This window comes from Tachypleus tridentatus, chromosome 2 (genome assembly GCF_004210375.1).
Source record: "Tachypleus tridentatus isolate NWPU-2018 chromosome 2, ASM421037v1, whole genome shotgun sequence".
NCBI classification, from domain to species: Eukaryota; Metazoa; Arthropoda; class Merostomata; order Xiphosura; family Limulidae; genus Tachypleus; species Tachypleus tridentatus.
In genome coordinates, this window is record NC_134826.1 from 83,145,726 (window position 1) to 83,167,026 (window position 21,301).

General features: G+C 33.8%; 1 protein-coding gene across 5 annotated transcripts in view; it reads left to right on the forward strand.

The window, feature by feature from the left end:
• Window positions 1–10,934, forward strand: part of LOC143244388 (RING finger protein 150-like) — a 33,691-nt gene extending 22,757 nt beyond the window's left edge. For all 5 annotated transcript variants that reach the window (XM_076488959.1, XM_076488961.1, XM_076488960.1 and 2 more), the window contains 5 exons: window positions 885–1,138; window positions 5,097–5,168; window positions 5,713–5,795; window positions 6,659–6,755; window positions 7,500–10,934. In XM_076488959.1, coding sequence (XP_076345074.1) covers window positions 885–1,138; window positions 5,097–5,168; window positions 5,713–5,795; window positions 6,659–6,755; window positions 7,500–7,808 — 815 coding nt within the window. In that variant the 3' untranslated portion in view covers window positions 7,809–10,934. The remainder of the gene's footprint in view (window positions 1–884; window positions 1,139–5,096; window positions 5,169–5,712; window positions 5,796–6,658; window positions 6,756–7,499) is intronic.
• The last annotated feature ends 10,367 nt before the right edge of the window (window positions 10,935–21,301 follow it).

Below are 21,301 nucleotides of genomic sequence, written 5' to 3' on the forward strand. Positions count from 1 at the left end.
GTAAGTAAGAATGCTATGGGTCACCTCCAGTTGGTACAGACGATGAGTGTAAGTAAGAATGCTATGGGTCACCTCCAGTTGGTACAGACGATGAGTGTAAGTAAGAATGCTATGGGTCACCTCCAGTTGGTACAGACGATGAGTGTAAGTAAGAATGCTATGTGTCACCCCCACTTGGCACAGACGATGAGTGTAAGTAAGAATGCTATGTGTCACCCCCACTTGGCACAGACGATGAGTGTAAGTAAGAATGCTATGTGTCACCCCCACTTGGCACAGACGATGAGTGTAAGTAAGAATATTGCACATAACCTCCAGTTGATACAGGTAATTGAGTGTAAGCAAGAATGTGTAGAAAGTTTCAATAATTTCTGTGTAAATATGAGAACCAGTTTTTCTGGAATATATTTATATTCTTTATTTCTTTTACTTTTATGCTACTTAATTCATTTGTCCTTGTCTTATCTCTAGGAAGCATTAGTTGTAGTTAGTACTGATGTTAAGAAATGTAACACCTATATGTAATTACTTATTCTTGCAGATATAGAAGTAAACCATTGTTTGTTTGTTTTTTCATTTGTATCTTTTATACACTAACTCTTCAAAAATTTCAAAGTTATTAATAACTGGTTCATTTATTCCATAAAATGTGTATTTATTGTGAGTGTTTAATGAAATGATTGAATATTTGACCTGGATGGTACGTCATGTTGCTTACATACAGTAGCATACAGAATTTTCTAAACTGGAAAGTAGAACTTGTTTGGAATTTTCTTGATACAGTTTATTTGTGAGACTTTTTGTTTTGATACAGTTTGTTCACATTATAGATGTCTAAGAAAAGGTGTACTATTTTTAGATTTATGTGTTTTCTGAATTTACAGTGTTTGACATGGTGTCAGTTTTGATCAATAAGGAAGATGGCGAGAAAATTGCTCGCATAGCTGACAACGGTACACGTGTTGAGATGCACATCACGGTGGGAACTCCTTACACGTACCATTATGCCAACATTAACCGCACGTCTGTCCTCTTTGTATCAATATCGTTTATCATTTTGATGATCATATCATTGGCGTGGCTGGTATTCTACTACATTCAGCGATTCCGTTACATGCATGCCAAAGAGATTTTAGCTGTAAGTGTCATATGTTCTTCTGTTGATGTTTTGGCATGTTTGTTGTAGGTTCAGACTTGCGTTTGATACTAATTAACTTTCTGTTATGGCTTAGGCTGAGAAAAGTGTATATCGGAAAGTTAATGTAAAAAAAACTAAGGATACACACACAGACGTGTTGGATATGATATGCACGAGTGTATTTTTCATTGGAAAGGTGAGCTGTACTATTGTTATTTATACATGTTGGCTTTACAAGCTGAAAGTTTGAAGTTGAGATTTTTTCATATAAAGATCCCATTAAACTTCTCCTAAAATAAATAATTTTCTATATTATAGTTACTTTTGTGTAAATATGTTTGTTTCTTACAGTTTTAATTATAATTATTTCATAGGGTTTCTAATTGCTTTTATATTGCAAAATCATACAAGATTACTTAACACAGGGGTGTGCAACATTTTTCGTCGGTGGGCCATATAACCAACTTCATCAATCAAGCGGGGCCACTTAAAAAACAAGCTTATTCGTGTACATGCACAATAAATTAAAAAAATTCTCAAAATGCAAGCAATAATATTTTATATTTTTGCATGAGTGATCATTTTAGTGCGACACTTGAAATTTAGAGTCCTTGCAGAGCTTGTCAATATCAGCTTTGACAGAAGTGGTTGCCACTCTTAACTGACTGGTCAAATGTTCATCAGTCAGCTGACTTCTACATTTGGTTTTGATGAGCTTCATTTTGGAGAAAAATTGCTCACAGCAGTAGGTGCTACCAAAAGGGAGGCAATTCTTTGTGCATGACGGGACAAATTGGGAAACTTTTCACGTACACAGAGTTTGTAAAAGTCTAGCAAACTGTTTTCAGAGAATTTCCTTTTAGTGTCCATGTCAGCCTGCAGTTCAATGAGTTCCATTTGGCAATAATCAGGACTGTCTTCCACTGCCAAATCAAAAGGTTGAGCGAACAATTTCAATCTAATTTCAGTTTGTCTGAAATCTGGAAATCTGTTTGCAAACTCATCACGCAGCTTTTGTACACTGGTTCCATATTTGGTGCAATCCAGATTAGGAAATTCCAGTTTCCTGGTTTCAAGACATGTAAAATGGGTCAATATGGCTTCTCAAATGAACCTGGAAAAGTTCCAATTTCTTCTCAAAAGCACAAATATGCTCAAACAACTTATTCACAAGTTGACTTTTCCCTTGTAGTTTTAAGTTTAAATCAGACAGATGCTGTGTAATGTCTGTGAGGAATGCTAAGTCATTCAGCCAGTTCTCATTGCTCAAGAAGTCCACATTCTGACGTTTGCTCTCCATGAAGAACTTAATCTCCTCTCGCAGATTCCAGAATCTCTTCAAAGTAGCAGCTCTACTAAGCCAGCGTTACAGCAGAGAAGTACAAAACATCTGAATACTCACTGTCCAGCTCATCTAAAAAAGTTTTAAATTGTCGATGATTTAATCCTCGTGTTCGAATATAATTTACGCATTGGACGACATTTTTCATGACTTCTGCAAAATCCAGAACTTTGGTGCACAAGCTCTCTTGGTGAATAATGCAATGGCTTACAACTTCGTCTTGTGCTCCAATTGCAGTTAGAAATTTCTTGGTGAATCCATTTGTCCTACCTGTCATGGAAGGAGCACCATCTGTTGTAACACCACATAATTTATAAGGATTCAGTTCAAACTTTTCTACAACCTTAAGCACTTGTTCACAAATATCCTGTCCTGTGGTTGTGAAGGAAAGGCTTGCCATATCTAAAACTCTTGAAAACATCAAAGCCTGCAGTAACAGCTCTGATGAAAATGACAAGTTGGGATGTGTCATTGATATCAGTGCTTTCATCAAAAGCCAGACTGAAAGCTTCACACGAATTCAATCTCTCTTTCAAAGTTTCTTTGATGTCCTCTGAAAGATCTTTTGTCCTGCGTGAGACAGTAAAGCGGGAAAGGCTAGTTTGCTCCACCAAATATTTTTTCTCTGGACATGCATATTCTGTGAATATTGTTAAACAATTTTAATAAATTCTCCATCACTGAAAGGCTTTCCTTTTCTGCCATACATTCACAAAGCTTGAAACTCAGTTTTGTCACCAGTTCGAATTTTTCTTGAAAGTGGTAAAACACCTTGTTGCTTTTCAATGGATGTTTTTAAATGTTCAATTTTGTCCTTTCGTGCCTGACCAACAATTTCATCAAACTGGGAGGAGTGCTTGGTTGCGTAATGTCGCTTAATATTGTACTCTTTCATGACTGCAATTGTAGTTTGACAGACGAGGCAGACAACACCTTGATTATGTGGGACAACAAGATATTTTGTGCACCATTCACTGTTGAATAACCTTCCTCATCATCAATTTTTCGTTTCTTAACTGCTGACATTTTACTAGCCCTGAAATCAAAACAAAATTATTCTCACGAAAATAGCAAAGTAGAAAAAAACATAGAATTTATTTACACATGGAACCTCTTATGGACAGAAACACATGTTTCTAAATTGGCATCCCGATCATAGCCTTCTGGTACTTAAATTAATTGAGAATAGCAAAATACAGTGTGACCTCGCCTATTCGCAGTTCGCCATTCGCGGCCCCGCATATTCGCGGGTTATGCGCGAACTGCGTTTTGTAGGTCACAGAGACTGAAAGGGCTTTTCGAGGAGATTTCTGTTGTATTTACTCAATCAAGCCGTTTTATCAATTGTCGTCTTCACCAAACAAGATTGGACTGCTATTGGCTGACTGCCTCAGCTTCCCCAACAACGCAAACGGCAAAGCACAGCCCGGTAACGCACGGTACAATTTAGTGAAATACATAACAGTATGCAATATTGCTACATTATTACTGCATCAATGAGTATAAGTATCATTAGTGTTTGGGAAGCATTTCATATAGTATATAATCGCATACATATACGTTTTAAAACTGCATCCAATATTCGCGGTTTTCGCTATTCGCGGGAGGGTAAAGAACGTAACCCCGCGAATAACGAGGTCACACTGTACATAGAATCAGATGCATCTGAAAGCAAAAATTTTAATAAATTCAGTAAAGTCACAACAATATGCTAAATAATAATCAATTTACCTTCAATCTCTTGTAGTAACTGTAAAAGGTAATAAAATTTTCACCAATAATGAATGACGGACAGCAGAGGTTAGGAAAAATTGTCGCCAGCGGGCGAAGGCGAGGTTCAGGACATGACGTTGAGTCGTAGACAATAGTGCTAGTGCACGTCACCTATTCATGCCCTAAGGAGGCCGACCAATCGAATTCGGCCTGCTCCTCTCTAGCAAAGATAATTTTAGAAGTTTGTCGAGTCGAAGCCTGGGAATCCCGTAGGATCGATGCTTTTAAAAATATTCCATTTGCGTTGGATTACAAATCAGGCCACATGGTTAGATTACAACAACTAGGGCCACACTAAATGGCTTGGCGGGCCGGGTTGTGGCCCGCGGGCCGCCTGTTGCACACCCCTGACTTAACAGCTATGATCACAGAAGAAATTGTGTCAAAAATTCAAATATGGTACAAGAGTTTTGTTGGTATGTTGCTTTGAAAGATATATTTTAAGAATACATAGTACAGTTCTTGTAGAGTTAAAACATGCAATTCTTTTTTAAAATTTACCAAGAAATTTCCTTACATTGATTTCATTGGATAATGTATAATGCATACTTTACAGAAACTTCCTTGCTTTGATTTTATTGGACTATATATATATATATATATAATGCATATTTAACAGAAACTACCCTATTTTGATCTTATTGGACCACATATATAATACATACCATACTGAAATTTCCTTACTTTTGTCAGAGTAGACTATTTAATATGTACATTCATAATTTTTAGCTACTGATTTTTTTTTTTGTGATATCTTGACTTTGTTTTGAATCTTTACTAATAAACCTGTTTTTATGACAGATTCCAATTGTCTGTAGAAAAGATATTTTTGTTGTTTTACAGAAACGTCTCTGTAATGCAGCAAAGAAAGCTTTGGACAAGATTCCTGTGAAAACCTTGAAATCAGGAGATCTGGTGAGTTTAGAGGGAAAATTTTTGTTTTATGTGTGATAAAAAAATATCTTGATAAATTTGTTTAGCTAAAATCAAATGGTTTTAGGAAACTTTTATTGCCAACAGTTATTAAACAGATTTGATATGAACACAGATATGTCAAAATTATTCTAGCTTGTTTTTTGCTTTATAAGAAAAGTTTCTTGATTCAACATTTGGGTAAACAATTTACAAATTTTTAAAGAAATGAAACTTAGTTTCTACAAATAATGTGTCTTACCTTTGCTCTTGGGTTACCACATCATAGTTGATGTCAGAAAGTATGCATGTATTTCATGTTATACAAATCTCTCTCTTTCTTGCTGTACTTAATTTTGTTTATTTTGAAATAAAATGTGATTTGTTTGTTTTTAATTTATATTTCCATTGATTTATTACTTTAAATTACTATTTATTTATTATTTTTCTTCAGATTGGTTTCTCTGAAATAATGGGAAATTGTTTAAAAAATGAACTTGTTGTGCTACTAATAGTAATTGCTAAATATTTTTAAATGTCTTTCCAGGAAGCAGGTGGGGAACTGGAATGCTGTGCTGTTTGTATTGAGATGTTCAAAGTTGGAGAAGTTGTTAGAACTCTACCCTGCAAGTAAGTACTTAAAGCCTCGGACTCGGGAAGAAGGAAATACGAGAACGTTGACTTCCATTTTAGATTACAAATTGAGAACCCTAAATGTTTAACTTTATTAAATCCAGTTTTACTTTGCTAGTTTATTACCAAGAATTAACACAGAAAATTCTGCAGCATATTTGAGAAACTTTTTCTCTTAATACAAACAATTTTGAGCAACCAAAAAAGTGACTCAGTAAAAAAGATAGTGACTTTAGTGGACATTAAGAGTATAAAAACAACAACTCGGGAATCAACAAGTTTGAATGCTGTAAGCTAATGTATCTTTCTTTATCAGAGACAAAAGCTACTCCTGATTTAAAAGACACAAATGTTTTCAGTTGATGTAGGTTTCATTACCAAGAGCAATAGATACACAATTGATCCAAACTGTGAAATGCTTTCATTGGATGTCTCTTTTATTATCCAATTAGGAGAAACTACTATTATTGAGTGAAGAGGCTTGGGTTCTTTCAGATACTAGCTCTCTCTTTATACAAAACTAAATGTAGTCCCTGAACCCCAGATGTTGAGTACTTAGAGTGCTCTTTTCCCCTTTGCTTTGAACTTCAGGAACTGAAAAGAAACAGCTTGAGACTGCTAGAAACTGTGTTGAGTTTTCTTTGATTTTTCCATTTGTTACATATAAGAAGTTATATTATTAAAGAAATAAAACTTTTCTGGTTTACAGCGTACCTTCATTAACTTAGGGGTGAATCATATTAGTTACTAAAAATTAAAAATGTTTGTCACAACCTGTTTGTTTGTATGAAACATTTTAAGAAAAAAATAGAAGTTTATGATATTAATTGTTTTCTTCTATTTTGTTTTATAATACTTAGGCATACATTTCATAAATCATGTGTGGATCCTTGGCTTATAGATCAAAGATCTTGTCCCATGTGTAAGATGGATATTCTTGAACACTATGGACTTACGGTTAGTGGATAATAACAAGTACCATGATAATGTTGTACTGTATATCTTAACTTTAAAAACACTTATAAAATTAGATTATAAAATGAGTGTTTCACCATCCTTTCACACTCAACTGAATGTTTTTAATGAAGTTTGTGTTAGAATTTTGTAAATAAAATAAAGTTTTGGAGAAAGTGTGAACAGGTGTGTGTAAACAAAAGCATGATAAGTACTGATTGCCTTTTGTTTTTTCCTGTGATTAATGTTTTTTGAAATTGGTTTTCATTTAACAGGAGTATTATATTACAGAGAATAAGTCTTAATTCAGTATTTGCTTGTGAAACAATCTGTTATTTCTCAAATCAGTCTAATCAACATTTATATAATGTTTATATATAATGTTTATTGCCCTTTTGTGAACTCAAGGTTCTTAATTTTAATATCTGTGCTTTGGTATTGTTTAAACTGTTATGTTTCTTATTTTGTACAGCTTTAGTAAGAAGTGTTTAGGAGATTTATCATTGTTTGTCTCTCCTTATGTTTTTAATTCTTGTTTAGTGTGAAATTTGCTTCCAGTTGTATAACTAAGTTTGAAGGATTACAACACCAAAAGCTAAGAAAAAACAAAATTATTCAACATTAATGGTATATTAAGTGTTTGTGGTATATCATTTTATTTTTATTTTTTGTGTTGTTATTAACTGCTGTTTACTTAATTTCACTGAGGTAATCCTGAGAAATAAAACATATAACATTTTGAAATAGTTTAAAGGAAGCTGTGACAATGTGCTCAACATGGATGAGGTAGACTTGACTAGTTTGCAACACGTAGAAGATTTAGAAGTTGTCCATCTTCCAATACATCATCAGCCAGTTGCTTGCCAAGGGCAAGGGGAGGTAGGGTCACCAATTCACTCTACAAACCTGGACGTTGAACTTGCACTTGACAATTGTTCGCACTTCAGTCCTTTACAGAGCCCTACATTGACTGTGACAAGTGACCATAGTCCTTCACTTTTTCATAACAATCAGGTTGTAAAAAGTGATAATGGATTATCATCGTCCCCTAAGTAAGAGGTTGTATCTATTGTACAATTTGAAAACATTTACTTCAGTTAATATCATTTAGAAGTGTACCAGAGTAAAACTAAAATTGGGAACTCGGAAGTAATGTGATTTTTGTTATTTAATTGAATATTTCTGAGAAATTTTGAGTTTTTAAAATATGAAAATATACTTCTTGTCTAGACACTTTATGGTGCAAACAAGAAGAGTTTTCACCAGGATACAGGGGGTGTTATTAATTGGTACAATGCTGAATAGTGAAGTACATGGATAAATGAAATGTAATGTATAGATTGTAATATTGTTAGTTCTTGAATGACTGTTTTATATGTTACCTTTAAGGAAGCATGTTAATCTTATTGTTGCAAGTGGTTAAATCTATGTTACAGAATTTTATAAGCAACACATAGCTCTTTGAATAGTATTTGCTTACTTTAATATTAGTTAAGAATAGTTTAAGTAATGGAATGATTTTAACATGATAGTGACTATCAAATATTACTGCATGTTTTAAACTTTATTATTAGTGTACCTAACCCTGAATTAAAGGGTGACATTGATGCTTGTAAGCCATTACTAAATACATACACATTGCTATTTATGAAGTACCGTTTCATATGATTTCTGTTTTTCCTACTAAAGTAAGATAACTTTATCTTTCATTCTAATCAATATGTTTATATTAAAAACTATTGGAACTCATGGAAACCTCGATCAGGTTAAGTTTTTTGTAAGTTTTTATTGTAGAAAGTTGTGTGATATTATATTATTGATATGTCATGGAAAATAATACTTACTAATGATTACAGTTTATGATAATTAGGCATTTTAATGGGTTAGTTTCAATTAATTTTACTTTCAAATATGTCTGTGTTTTGAGTTTATTATCATACCATGTCGATCGAAAGACAGTTAGTGATCTTGATGTGTGTGTGTGTGTGTGTGAGTTTTGGGCTGGCTAGATTTAGCCTTGAAATATGGAGTTGTTATTGATTATTTGAAGATAAATTGTAGTTTTTTTTTTTAATTAATTAACTTTGTCTAATATGGGGAAAATTGTATTTCTAATATTTTCAAGAATACTGTTGAATAAATGGCTGTTTATTCAGGTAGTTATGTAATATCTACTTTCTATCGACACTTAAGATATTAAAACCTTGTAATGGGTAAATCTAGAAAGAACTCTTAACAACTCTGGAATCTATGAATATAAATGTATTGCTATGAAGAATGTCTTTGTAATATATTGCTAGAAAGAAAGGCAGATGCAGTGTTTCAGCGTTAAGACACGAAATGTATAAAATATTGTAAGACGTTAGAATACTGTTTAGAACATAAACACTAAATTTTTGGGTCTTTGTAAAAACTAAACATAGTGTACCAAAGGAGAAACATAAGCAAGAAATTATACTGATAGTTTTAGCTGTATTAGTTAAGTTTTTCTTATAAAAATTGGAGGCTGTACAGTTAGCTATTTTGATGTAAGTATTTAGATGGTGGGTAAAATTTTATTTTAGAAAACTAAAGGTATTTGTATCAAGTTATTTTACCTGTTTGTCAAGAGAGAAAATTTAAAGTTTTATTTTTGAAAAGGTTAATGTGTGTAAGTAAATAGTAAAATCAACTGTTGGTTTTTTTAAACATTTATTCACAGCAATATTATAATACATTGGTCTGAGTATAGGGTGATTTTGAATTTAAGACAACACCCATTTTCAAAAAACATGGAAAAATGAACAAACAGTTCATATTCTCCTATCTTAGGCATGTAAAACCTATCATATAACTGAATGGTCTGCATGTAGATTGATTACAAGAATTAACCATGACCTTGAGTGAACATCTGGTGCACATGTATAGACAGGTGATATCTGGACGTCCAGGAATGTGACAAGCCAGAGAGGGAAGAAAGGACTTATGGTTGGCCAGGAGCTGTAAGGAAACTACAAATTTTATAGCCTAATTATGAATTAAAAAACATCACCTTATAATCTGACCAATACAGTGTAACATTTATACTTCTGAGCTGCTGACATATCTAAAGGGTTGATTTACATTTTAAAAATATGTGTCATAAATATGTCTTCCAAAACTGGATCCTTTGTAATAGTAAGTTGTAGGGCTTTAGGGTTGGGTAAAATATTAAACTGTAATTTTCTCCTAGTCAGTAATGATTGCTTATTTATATTAAGATTGTACTAACAAAAGTTTGACAAGTTTATTAAAAAACTCGTAGACGATTTTCTTGAAAATACAAAAGTAGCAACCATGTGGGTGAAACAGGTGGTTTGAAGAGGTTTTAGATTTCTATTTTGGTGTAAGTATTTGGATATTGTATTTTGTAAAGAAACCTGACAAGAATCTAAATCAAGTCGGGTATAGTTATGAGACATTTCACCATTAAAACCTTATTTCAAACATCTGAGCTAATTCCATGACAATAAACAAATTTATAACACTTATAAAACTTCACAATATCAGTGTTATTGTTAATGTGTAGTGTAATGTTTAGGTACAACTTGATTTACCCATTCAATACTTGAATATTGTACTGAAAATCAACCATACAGTTTACATTTGAAACTCTGGGGCACAGTAACTATAATGGGTTTAATTATGTCACCATCATAGAGACTTTTTTATTAAATATCTAATATTTGAATTATTTTTATTTTAAAATTTGTACAGAATATTTTTGTTTTTGCTTGTTAAAATGTGGTGTTTTTGATAAATGTTTTAGTGAAAGTGTATTAAGAATTAATATTGTATGATATTGATAGACATCCACATTTGACGTTTTCCTAGGCATTTCTTTTTCTGGAGTTATAATTTCATTTTAAATATTAAAGCTGCTTAGATGCTAGAAATAGTCAGTATTTTTTTTTTTTAATAACTTTCATCAGAAAGCATAAAAACTAATTCACTGTACAATATTGACTAAGCTTTCCTTTCATATTATTTGTTGTCAGTATAATTGCATTTCTATCGTCATTTATAATGAGGTTTATATTACTATGTGATTTTGTTGCTGAATGAGTTTTGTTATCAAATCTTTTGTAAATTAGTGTATTTATTATCAACCTGCTTAATTGTTTTACAGAGATTTAAAATAAAGTGAAATATTTTTATGTACTACATGCTCAGTGTCTAGAACTAACGAAGCATCATCCTTACACTGACATAAGGCACGTTTTTGTGTCAGTCTTGGCGTTATATGTTTTGTAATATAAATGTATTTCATGTAAACATAACTACACGACATTGGCAAATTGATAAATTGATGATTTTGTACATAGAAATGAAGAATTCACTTTGCCAGAACAATTATTTTTATTGTATATTCATTTAACAGTCACTTTGTTGTAACACTTTATTGACATATAAGTTATTAGGACATTTTGCTAGAATAATATTTAATAGCATATTAATTAGTAACATGTTTTTTCAGGATATGTTAGATACATAAGTTAATAATCTATTTAACCAGAATTGCTCATAAACACAAATTAATAAATTGTAAGCCAAGCATGGCCCAGTGGTAAATGTGCTAGACTGTAGAATTGATGTTCAGTGTTTCGTGTCCTGTTACTCCCAAAACCTAAGTTATGCTTCACGCTTTGGGTCTGTGTATGCATTCAAAAAATAATAGTAAAATTCCACTTTTCAGTCTGACAGAGTTGTTGCCTTCCTTTTTAGTCTGTCACTTCAGGACTAGAGATTGCTAGTGTAAGTTAGCCCTCAAGTCGGCTTGTGTAAAATCTAACAAAAAAGTAGCTTGTTTTGCCAAAATATCTTATAGCCACAGTTAATGTCATATTTTGCTATAATAATTTACAGGCATGTAGATTAATAACTCACTTTGTTAAAATACTCGGGTTTTGAGACAAGTGACAGTTCAAACTGCAATGAATCAATAGTGGGTAAACAGTGAGACTAAAATAACATGTTTTTTGTGCTTAAAATCTTGGGAGCAGAAAAACAAGTAGGTCTGATATATTTGTAAATCATAAAGCTATATAAGGGCTGTATGCACCAACTGTTTAATTGAACAACAGAATAAAAGGAAAGACAGGCTGTTGTTAGCACTCAGTGCTACTTTTGAGCTACTCTAATGAAATGATATTTTACAGTCACTCTTGTAGCGATTAGATTTTGAGACAGTGGGACTCAAACCATGGCTCCTCAGATAGTCTAAATTTATAACCATTAGGCCTAACTCGGCCTATAGAGTTCTTATGTTTTTTTTTTTTTTAATGTGACACAGTAAAATAAAGTGGCAAAGCTTCCATCAAAATGCATCTGGAAACAACTGATGAAATAGTGAAAAGACATATGCTACAAAGTTCTAGATTGAGCGGTGTGTCTGTGGACTTGTAACGCTAAAAATCGGACAGAGCACAGATAGTTCATTGTGTAGCTTTGTGCTTAATTCCAAAACAACAGAAAACGTCTTGACTGAGCAAAGTTCACTGGTTAGCGTGCTGGATTGTGTAAGTAAGGTTACTTAGATTGGGATCTTGGTAGCGTCATAAGGAGGATGGCCAAATCTCATTAGACCATTCAATATTGGTTCAAGTTTATTCATCATTAGACTCTCCCATATACGTATATCCTATTCTCTGTTTGACTTTACTCTGGGGTGTGAATTAGTAAATGCAGTTCAATACATTTATTCTCCACATGCTTTTTAGTACTTGAAAATGACGTGGATCTTGGCTTTGCATGTTCTTGTCTGCGAACTGTTTACCACCTAGTGGTGAATGTAATGAAACTGGAACTGTATGATAAAGGAAAGTTTAAATCAGTAGAGTTAAAGGTTTGTTTATTGTTCAATCTATTGGTATTAGCACTGTGTTAACAAACTCCATTATACAGCTTCACAAGATTTGGGAGCATGTCAGTCGACCAGTTGCGTTCCATTTACTGCTTCAAAATTAGGACTGGTTGGCACAGATAGATAGTTCCTGTGTAGCTTTGTGTTAATTCTAAAAAAACGAAGGAACACTATTCTGTTGAGGTGTATCGGCAAAATAATAAAAGAAAGCTTTCGAAGACTATTCTAAACAAGAAATGTGGACAACGAAAATGGCTGTGTATTTGACTCGGGTGATCCAATTAAATGGTTAAAAACTGATTCAAAAGTGTAACAGTCGGTTAAAATGATTCGCATATAACGAAAGGAAATTCCCACGCTTTGACCCACACCAATTTCACTGTTCATTATTTTACTTCTTATTTTTGTAACATTTTTTTGACACACTTAACTCTTCACTTGTTAAAGGCAACAAAATACTTTCAACATGAAGAGTTATCTTAGATAAGGAAAATAGAACTTAGAATGAACACTCCAGATCAAACGAGAAACTAAGCATTGCTAAGTTGCTCAGATGATCCCCTGCCCTGATAAATGTTTATGGAACTCAAAATATTACTCTTCGTGGGACTGAATAACTTTCTTGGTGCCCAAAATATTTAGGTACGGGCTATGGCTTATACAAGGTGCCCAAAAAGTATGGAACCAGAGATGATATGCAACTTTTTAAACGTTAAAGCTTGGTTGAATAACATCTTCCCAAGATATTGAATTGGGAAATGTTCTCAAAAATGGGCCTTAAGATCTCCGGACTTGACACTCATGGATTATTTTTTCTGGAATATGCTTCACCGTGTTTAAAGACAATGGAAATACCATATCCAAAATTATATCTCGTACCCGTTCAAACGTTCGTTTATAAGAAAGGTCAGTTATAAATTCTTTGTTAACCTGAAGATGACTTAAGAAGGTTGAAACGCTGTTTTGTGGTGTATTTTAATTAGTTTTAGTATCCATACCAGCCATCTTTAAAATACGTGGAACACATGCTGTAATTTTCGTTGAAGTGCCTATGGCTTCAGTTTCTTTGGACACCATATATATATATATATATATATATATATATATATATATATATATAAAGAGATTTGGACCACTACGAATTAACCTGCCCCTGCGGCTGTTCTAGCTTCAACAGTGTTGAAGGAATTTGTGGAAAGAAAAATTCATAAACACAATGTGGATTAATATAAATTTCATTTTGTAAATGATACTAGTTTTCGGTGGTTAGGACACTCAACTCGTGATCTGAGAGTCGTGGGTTCGAATCTCCGTTACACCAAACATGGTCGCCCTTTTCAGACATGGGGGCATTATAAGGTGACAACCAATTCTGCTATTTGGTGGTAAAAGAGTAACTCAAGAATTGGCGAGTGGTCGTGATGACCAGGTTATCTTGTGTAAGCTTTGCTCGAAATAAAATAAAAATATCGTTATGTGGAATGTGATAAAAGGAGACTGGTAAATTCTTGTTTCACTGCATGTTTAATGAAATTAAGATTTCAAGCTGTTATTTTACAAAAATGTTTGTGTGGCCACTGTTAGTTGGGAAGACATGTCAATGGCAAAAACTGTATAATGTGTGGTGTGTTCTAGCATATGGAGTTCACGCAGAGCAGTAATGTGGGGCCAAGTAACTGGAGGTTCCGAGGATGCCAATTAATAGAGAGTGTTTATGTTTTTATACGAATTCTGTGAGATATACATTGAGAAGTAGAACAATAATCTTTATCAATAATTGATAATCAAATTACAAGTTAAAAGAAAGGTGTGTTGACCTAATAAAGTTACAAATATAAGAAAAAAGAAGGGTGTTTATAGAAGGCGTGTTGACTTAATATTCAAAGTTACCCGAAGGCGGATGCCTCTCAAGCACGAGAACTTGACCCCACACTTTTTATCGTGTATGTCAGCGAGATGCATCTTAAAGATCCAAATCAGAGTTTTTTTGTTCACAATTTGCAGATGATGTAAACTGGAGGAGTGCCACAAATGCAACAACAGCAATATAAAACCACTACTTATATAAATGGACTGTAATAAGTGGAAAATTAAAACAACTCTTTATCTAGTGCACAGCAGTATGTCTGCAGACAACGCTATAAACCGGGTTTCGATACACGTGGTGAGTAGAGTAGAGATAGCCTCATGTGTAGCTTTGTGCTTCATTACAAACAAACATAAATTAGAAAGCACAAAACACAATCCATATTATTTATGAAATCGTATAAAAACAAATTTATACCACAGTTATATCTATACAGGACTCTCTTACAGGTAACAACATCAGTAAATTTCTTAGGTATTACATTTAATTTAAAATTAAACTGGGTACCACACAATAATAATATGAAAAACACTTTTGAAAAAAGCGAGTTACCATAAAAATCTAACTGGTAACAACCAAGTAGCTTCATCAGAAAACATGTTGGCAGTTTACAAAAAAACATACATAAGACCGGTCGTAGACTATGTCTGTGTAGCGTGAATAAATAAATGTATCAACAAACTATAGCAAATACAAAACTATATTTTAACAAAAATGTACAGAGCCCCACGGTCAACAAACTCAGTATTTCTACACAACTATTAAACCTACCAACTCTATTAGAGAGACTCCAGGATAACTAGCTTTAATATTATAAGAAAAATATTAATAAAAATAACTGATGAACGAACTAAAGAGTTTCACAATACATGATAAATCAAGTCCTAAGTAGCTTTTCTGTCTGTACATTAACAAATAAGAAACTTACAGGCCAAACAATGATGGGGTAACTGAATCCTTGACACAAACGTAGCTCTATATTTAAAGGGATTTGTATGCAAAAATAGGGTTATGTATGTCGTTGTATACAACTGCTAACCGGAACTGTATTGTGAACACGGACTAATAGAGAACTCATACATAAGTGAAGCTAGTGTAAATACCCGAGTTAATATTATCCCCAAAATAGGACGTAACACAAAGAGGGTATGTTAATTAAAACCGCGGACAATGGACAAAATTCAACATAGCGTGAGAAATACTACAACAACGTAACAAAGGTTGTTTTTTAGGGTTCAGTAACAGTGTAACAAAATAACGATTCCAGACAGAGAGGAAGAGTTCAACGGTGAACCTGACCTTTTACTGGTCCAAAACAGGAACCGAATTCCAGTGAAGAAAATCAAGAATATTATTTATAAATGATGAAAATATTCTCACCGGATGGCGCTACATATCAAAAGTACCATAAACAAACTAGTTCCGACAATCGGATGGCACCACAGACTAAATACCTTTGAATGGTCTGATTCCATTTAAAAAAAAAAAAGGACAGACTTACTTTTGGAGACGTAAAACTGTTGAAAATATATTAAAGTTCTTTCTTTTTATTGCTTATAACTGGTTGAGCTAAATCATGCTGAGTATTCCACAATTAGTGTCTTTATAACAGAATAAAAAGCAAAAAAAAAAAAAATCAAAGTATACTGTTTTCACCACATTTGTCTAATATGGCAAAATGAGCTACTTAAATTAATCATAAAATTCGTATAAAGACGACGGTGCCTCTTTACGAGTTACTGTTATTGTATTGGATAATAATAAATACATTTATTTACTATTGATCCTCTTGGATATATTTTCATTGTGCGATGGATTGCACGTTCATAAGAACAAATAAATATTTCAAGGGGGATGGAAGTAAATAAACTCATTGTTACGATTATTTACTAGTCCGCGGATATGTTACTGTGTTGTCAGCTGTGAAACTAACATTTGTTATAGATATGAAGACTGTGTAATAATGAAATTATTTCTAAGTGGCACAACAAGAAATTGGATACCAGTTGTGGGCAGAGCACAAATAGTCCATTGTGTAGCTTTGTGCTTAACTTCATAAAGAAACAATAACGAAGTCATAGGTCATTTGTAAAACCGGCTTCATGAATCATACTATAATGGAACTCTTGCTTATATGATACCGGAAAATCATTTTTATTACGCGATGTGCAACTCCTACCTTCGCGAAATGTTTATCCTGTGTGCACGTAGATTTGGAATAGGGGTCATGATTTTCCCTTTGGCCTCCGTTTCCTGTCATGGAGAACTTTATTTGTTTTTCTCCATTCTCAGGGTACAGATGTGACGTTATGAATACGTCACACGCGGGTCTAATGCACTGGTGCCATGTGAAACTGCCTAGTTCAACTAATTCTTGTTTTTTTGTTTGTTGTTAAGCACATAACCACATAATAGGCTTATCTGCATCCACTATGAGTAGCGAGCCCGATTTTAGGTGTTTTATGCCTCCAGATGTAACGGGTCCAGTGAGAAGCTGAAATAAAGGCTGGTCGTTTCAATTTGTAATCTCAGTCGTACTCATAACTAGTTGGGGTACCACGTCCCCTGAACGAAAGTTATATTGGTTCATTGTTTTTGAAAGGTTATCTTAGGGTAGAAAAAGTTGCTTCCCTTATATGTAATTGTAAAAAAAAAAACGATGATACAAACTATAAAACACAAAATGATGAAACTGCAAAATTTAATGTATTTCTGCATATATGTAACAAACTTCATAATAAGTTCAGTGAAGATCCATTAACATGGTGCAAAGTACTGACGAAAAACGTAAGAAAAAACTTCCATAAGACACCTGCAAAACTGACACTTTGCACGTGTCTTTTCATGAGCCAAATGAACTTCCATACAAAAACTGCAAAACTGTAAAGTGTATGTATTCCAGCCTCCAATACACACACATGTACATAACTAACTTCCATACTAATTTTAATGAAGGTCCATCCACACCATGTGAAGTAGTTACATGGACAACATTTGCTTATTTTAAAATATTTGCGAAAAGCTACGCAAGGGCAATTTCGAACTCAAAAATTAGATGAAAGGCAACTAGTCCACAGAACCCACCGCCAAATCTTGACTACTATCGTCTAAACAAACAGGGAAATTTGACTGACACTTTTACAAAGCACTGATATATAATCCCGATAATTTGTGTGAGATACGAAATTTGATCCTCTTAACATCTACAATCCAGACATTCTTGTTTCTCGACCTCACGTGGCGCACAAGAAATAGAATGATGTGGTATAAAAAGCTGTAGAATATGATAATTAATGAGAGCTTTTGGAAATTAAAACTTTGTACACCCTTGTGCAAATTAATTGAAACAAATGGTCATTTTACAATATTTTCAGCATGGCGGCCGGTGTAGGCTCGCTGGACCCGCTGATTTCCTTTAATAGTCATTTTTTCATACAGACGGCGTCATTAGCTGTGTTTTGGAGTACGGTCGATCTATTTTGAGGATGTATGACGAAATTTTGAGGAATATTACGTCATTTAAAATTGCGTTAGAAGGACAAGGAGACCAGTCAAAAAATTTCTTACCAACTCAATGAAGAAAAAACGGTATCAATGGGGTCTGAAATACAAGAACTGGATGCAAGAACAATGGAGGAAGGTGTTATTCAGTAACGAGACTCATTTCTTCGTACAGGGTCAAAGAAATCTCCATGTTCGCAGATCTCCAGGTGAGAAACTTCGAGAATCTCACATCAATCAGTTCGTAAAACATCCCTTGAAGAAGATGTTTTGGAGCTTTTTCAGCTACTATGGTGTTGGAGATTTACATGTAGAAGGTATGACGCGAGGACCACAGTACATCGAAGTTTTGCAGAGAAGAGTCGTTCCAGAATTGAAAAAGAGATTTCCAGATGGATCTGGCATTTTTCATCAAAATCTGGCTCCGTTCCACACATCGAAACTTGTAAAGAATTTTATGACTAGCGAATAAAGGTGCTGGACTGGCCTGGAAAATCTCCGGACTTAAATCCTATTGAAAATCTTTGGCCGATTTGTAAAGAAAGACTTCGGGGAAAAGACTGTACTACTAAAGATAAGCTAATTGAGGTCATAATTGAGGTTTGGTACCGCGATACAAAAATGAGTAAAGATTGCAGTCAACTCGGAGACTCGATGCCAAAGCGGATTAATGATCTTCTGAAAAATAAAGGCGGTCATATCATGTATTAATTTGTGAGTAATTTTTGGATTCTCAGAAATCAAACGCAAAAAATTGAAAAAATCGTAATCTTCCGTCTTGTTTCAATTAATTTGCACAAGGATGTAGGATGTGATCAGGTTTTATTGAGTGTCACTGTATGCGTTTTTGGCCCCCATTCCCCAATTACAGAAACATAAGGATTATAAGCTCCAGAGTTACACAATGAAAAATCCTAAATGTTCTGTCACTGTGCTACTAGCTATGAAGCAAAAATCCTAAATGTTTTGTCACTGTGCTACTAGTTATGAAGCAAAAATTCTAAGTGTTCTGTCACTGTGACACTAGCTATGAAGCAAAAATTTTAAGTGTTCTGTCACTGTGGTACTAGCTATGAAGCAAAAATCCTAAATGTTTTGTCACTGTGCTACTAGCTATGAAGCAAAAATCCTAAATGTTTTGTCACTGTGCTACTAGTTATGAAGCAAAAATTCTAAGTGTTCTGTCACTGTGACACTAGCTATGAAGCAAAAATTCTAAGTGTTCTGTCACTGTGGTACTAGTTATGAAGCAAAAATTCTAAATGTTTTGTTACTGTGGTACTAGCTATGAAGCAAAAATTCTAAATTTTCTGTCACTGTGCTACTGGCCCGGCATGGCCAAGCGTGTTAAGGCGTGCGACTCGTAATCTGAGGGTCGCGGGTTCGAATCCCCGTCCCGCCAAACATGCTCGCCCTTTCAGCCGTGGGGGCGTTATAATGTGACGGTCAATCCCACTATTCGTTGATAAAAGAGTAGCCTAACATTGGCGGTGGGTGGTGATGACTAGCTGCCTTCCCTCTAGTCTTACACTGCTAAATTAGGGACGGCTAGCACAGATAGCCCTCGAGTATCTTTGTGCGAAATTCAAAAAAACAAACAAAGCAAAACAAACACTGTGCTATTAGCTATGAAGCTAATTGAAAGATTCTCTGTTGCCACTGTGGTGCTTAGTTACCAACTTACTTGAAATGTTACGTTGAACCACTGTGACACTGAGTTACCAAGTTACTTGAAAGATTCTCTCTTGTCACTGTGGTCGTTAGTTACCAAGTTATTTGCTGTCGAATTCCGCTTAACAAAATGATTGGTGTAAAATATTAAATATTTCTTTCGACAGTAACGACTTTGTTATTTCCACACGAATCCTGAAAATGATACCCAATCTTAATATTTCATAATCTGTTCCTTATCTTCAGTAAGGGTCCAAATACAAGTAAAGTCAAAGTGTATGGTTTTATCCTGGTGACCTGGATTTTGGTTTGATACTGAGTAGCTTAGACACACAAAACGGGCAAATAACAGATTTGTAAACAATCACCTAAAATTTATATTTTGCATATTTAGGCTGAAAAGATGTTGTAAAAACACACATCTTTATGTGTTAGAGAAATCTACAGTTCATTGATTCAGGAGCAATTTTGTACAGTACTGGTACGGAATGTATCATTTCATACTTGTCTCTGAAGCTGTTCATCAAACATACACGAACCTGACAAAATTTTTATCCCCCTCCTTGTGCAGAAAGAAGTCAGCTGAAATCATTCGTCCGGCAGTACTAGTTTTATTTGTGCATTTTGTTCCATAATAACCTACTAGATGGCAGCAGTTTATTTAGGTTTTGTTTGTTGTGATGTGCAAATTGCAAATTAATACAAAGGGTTGTCTGTTTGTGCTGTGTCTACCACAGGTATCGAAATCAGATTTTTAGCGTTATAAATCCAAGGACGTACCGCTGAGTCAATGAGGGAGCTTAATAAGTTTTTCCAAATACTTTAATGTATATTAAATCATTTGATGTAAAGAGTGTGGCAGTAAACAAAGTATGCACTTTTTCAAATATCGAATGTGTTTAAGAATAAAAAAAGCCCCTATCCACCCCACCACCCAGTGGCACAGTGGTAAGTCTGAGAAATTAAAAAGAGCCCCTATCCATCCCACCACCCAATGGTACAGTGGTAAGTCTGAGAAATTATGACGCTATATATTGAGTTTTGGTTCCTATTTTGGACACACCATTGCTTTATGCTTAACGATAAACAAAATAATTTATAAAGATAGTTTCCAGAAATAGCATATTCATGTCGAAATTTATTATCGTGTCCAGATGTTTGTGCGTTTACTTAATATCGATTTATTTTTCTAAGTGATAAAACCAGGACTTGAACAATGATGGATTTGGTTAATATTGATTTAAGTGTAATTAAGAAAACCTTATATTATCGTACAGAGAAAAACATAAATGGATACTTTCGTTAGAGAGTGATATTTGTTTTGCAATAATAATAAAAACAATATATTTAAGTGCTACGGTAAATTACAATGTGTCTAAAAAAAACAACAAAAAACTCATAATATACTACTAAATGGAATACAGATTTTTGCATAATTGTGCATATACTTTTGCAACACATACATTATGTATATTTTGAACATATAAGTTCCAGAAACAATTATAATTACCTTAAATATATCTAAAGCATGAATTTCTTTTTCTCTCTAGGTATTTTCAAGGCTTCATATGCAAATAACTCATACCATGGTAGTTTGTAGACTTCTGTTCCTAGTATTTTTTGATAAAC